General features: G+C 34.0%; 1 protein-coding gene across 1 annotated transcript; it reads left to right on the top strand.

Moving 5' to 3' along the window:
- Nucleotides 1–744: 744 nt before the first annotated feature.
- On the top strand, nt 745–2,008 carry LOC149227170 (histone H1-like). Its single transcript, XM_089375445.1, has 2 exons — nt 745–956; nt 1,041–2,008. The coding sequence occupies exons 1-2, from the start codon at nt 843–845 to the stop codon at nt 1,572–1,574; spliced, it is 648 nt and encodes a 215-aa protein (XP_089231571.1). The 5' UTR covers nt 745–842; the 3' UTR covers nt 1,575–2,008.
- The last annotated feature ends 1,447 nt before the right edge of the window (nt 2,009–3,455 follow it).

Raw genomic sequence — 3,455 nt, 5'->3', positions numbered from 1 at the left:
ATATCATGTGAAGTGAATAATAATTATATAAAAGAAAATTTTAAAATTTTTGTACTTAGAAATGAAAGAAGAGATAGCAAAAATTACATCAATGAATATGATATTAACCAAAATTTTAAAAAGGAAAGAGGTATTAAGAAAGGTACCTTTGGATTGAAAAAGATAACAATAAAATGAATTTTAGGGGGACTTTGCTTTGGAAATTTAGATGTAATTTATTAAAAATGTTTTACAAGTAAAAGTGATTCATTGGAAAGAGCACTTCATAAAAAAAAAGGATTAAGTAATCCCCAAGGAAACCACTAAATTTAAAGGTAAAATGATTAAGTAATCCCCAAGGAAACCACTAAATTTAAAGGTATGCTTCGTGGCAAAGCAAAGTTCAGCTGGTCGTTTAGGTAACGTATATACGCTTTAACGCACCAACCCAAAGTTAAGAAGTTTCCTTTATGATTTTAAATAATCATTTAAAATAATTGATGTAAAAAGTGCTAAGATTTAGTGAGTACTGTGAGTCTTCTCGTCGAGCGTTTCCAACGACCGAGAACGAATCTCGCTTTGAATACTCAATCCGTGGGAGGATAAGCGGGCGATTCCTGACCGTCAGATCAACTGCATGGCCGAATAATGAGCCGGTGACCTCCCAGCCGACCGGGGGCGGTGAGCATCTCTAGTTGCCCTCGTCTTCCCCGTCTATATAAGGGGCAATAACAATCCATTATCTACCATCCAAACGCTATTTTCTCGATATTTGTCTGCGCACTTTCGATTTGTGCAACGAGGTCTCGTTTCCTGGCACCATTATATTTTGTAGTTTTTGAGCAATTTGGTGGTATAAACAAATGGCTTCAGCTGACACAACTGCAAAGCCTGTAGTTAATAATGTTGACAAAGAAAAGAAGCCGAGGGCTTCCAAGGGATCGAAACCCTCACCTTCTCATCCTACATATCTTCAGGTTTCAATTCTTGGCCTCTAAATTGTTTTCCTTACAGTGTATTTAGAATGCAGGGGTTTCATTTTTTTCATTTTTATTTTGCAGATGATCACGGAAGCGATTACTTCTTTGAAAGAGAGGACCGGTTCTAGCCGGTATGCCATAGCAGCCTATATCGGCAACAAGTACCAGTCCCAGCTCCCTGAAAATTTCAAGAAGTTGCTAACAGTTCAGCTGAGAAATCTTGCCAGATCTGGCAAGCTCACCAAGGTTAAGAATTCTTTCAAGCTTTCGGAGGAGTTGAAGAAGCCGGTAAAGCCGAAGGCCGCCAAGCCTGTGAAGCCAAAATCCCTGGCCAATAAGCCTGCAGCTAAGTCCAAGGGGACGCCTGGGCCCAAGAAGGTCCCAAAGCCTGTTAAAACCCCTGCCAAAGTAACCGAGGTTCTTAAGGTCTCTAAGCCGAAGCCTGTAGCGTCCACTGAAAAGGTAAAGAAGCCAGCAGCGCCTGTAAAGAAGGGGGCAACTGTGAAGAAAGAAGCTCCCGCCAAGAAGCTTGCTGTCGCCAAGAAGTCTGCCAAGAGGGCGGCTCCTCCGAAGCCCAAGAAAGCGGTTCCTGCTGCAAAGAAGGCCAAGAAATGAGATCTAGATTATTTTAAATGTAAATTAATCTGATATTCTAAAGGCAAAGAAGGCCAAGAAATAGTATTCTAAATGTAAATTAACGTGATATTTGACATTTTGTATGGCCTGCTGTTGTCATAGATGTCCCCACTTATTGTTTTTTCGTTTCATAGGGGGAATCAGTAGTCATGTATTTTAGTAGGAAATTCAGGGTTTAACTTCTTCTCTGGATTATAATTCTTTCTGGTCTTAATTAAAATTAACATAAGAAGCAGCATTGGGTTGATGTATTTAGTGGACTTGAATTATCACTCAAGTCAAGACCAATATGGGGATTATCTACGCTCTATCAACTGTTATATTATAAAGTTGGTTAATGGTTTTCTGAGTTGAAGAATTGTCATTTCTGTATTATATCACCAATAATCATCATGCAAAGGGATGTTTGCAGAGAATGGCTTTAAATTTTGAATGTGGAGAAAAGTTTGAGAACACATGTTAGGTTGTATGAAGAAAGTCTCTTATGTAATGCTATTGCAGAGAAACAGTTTTTGTTGTGACATGATGTATATCGAATTTTTTTCTATTTCAATGGAAAGAAGTTGTGTCATGTGAAATATTTAAATGATTGTTGATTGTTGTTGTGTTTTGGGAATTTTTTTTAATGTGGAAGTCTTAATTTTTTTTTTTAAAAATGTTATAAGACAATTTCTTTTAATGAAAAAAACAAAAGAAACTATGACATTGTGATGTATCACATGAAAAGAAACGTGATGTAATTTATGAGGAGGGGATAAGAAAGTTTTAGGTGGTGTAATTTATTATGGAGGAGGAGAGGGAAAATTAAGGCAATGTTTTTGTTTTTTTTGAAGTAAAAACATTTTGGATGTGTAATTTGTAAAGTAAATAATTTTTGGAAGTGTGAAAGGGAAATTTTGGCTAAGGCTTTTAGAAATTTTGTAAGATGTGATATGTTGTATGCTAAGAATTTTTTAGGTGATAATTGTATCAGAGATAATGTCCGTTCCAGTGTAGTTTATCTTTAGGACAAGATGGAGAATTAGATCATGGTATTAGATTAAATAAGGAGAGTGATGTAGAGACTATTGCTTCTAATGGTGAATTTTGAATATGGATTCTTTTAAATTAAAATGGGATGTGATATGTATGAAAAATAGGATGAGATGTGATATATCACAAAATTCAAGACTTTGAAGATATGAAATAGCATAAAGATAAAAAAATTTGAAGGATGCAAAATATTGAAGGGAAAACAAAATGATGGGTGGAATGTTATGAACCATAAGATATCATAAAGAAAAAATTTATTCCAAGATTGGAAGAAGAAATTTGAACACCCAATATAGGTAAAATTTTGTGGTTTTTTAGAGATTATTGGTAAGAAAGAAGGTTTTGCTTTTCTAAAATGGAGATCAACATGTTTTCTAATAAGAAAAAAAAGATCAAGAAGCATTTTTAAGGAAGCTAAGCTTGTAAATCCTTGTTCTACTTAGAGGTGCTTTCTAGTCCTTAATGGTAGACATGTTGTAATGTAATGTTTAACATTTTGACTAAGTCAATTACATAAAAATAAAAATAAAATAAAATTTAAAAAATAAAATATTTATCTAACGTAAACATAAAATAAAAAAATAAAATAATAAAAACAAAATAATGAAATAAAAATAAAATAATAATAAAAATAAAATGGTCCATGGTATTCATGTGGAATGTGCCCTATTTAAAAGGGGGAATTAAACTAGAATAGATAGAGATTTGATCCCTCTTGGTAGATCTGGCGTTAAGATGGATCTATGCTTGTCAATATAAATTTTATAAATATTTCTAAAAATTATTGTATTGCACTTTAAACAATTCAAATAGTGATATCTTTTGAGC

This window comes from Pinus tabuliformis, chromosome J (genome assembly GCF_031772625.1).
Source record: "Pinus tabuliformis cultivar Carrire ecotype Pingquan chromosome J, CPIR1, whole genome shotgun sequence".
NCBI lineage: Eukaryota > Viridiplantae > Streptophyta > Pinopsida > Pinales > Pinaceae > Pinus > Pinus tabuliformis.
The sequence above is the reverse complement of the archived record's forward strand: the minus strand, read 5'-3'. Positions and strand labels throughout refer to the sequence as shown.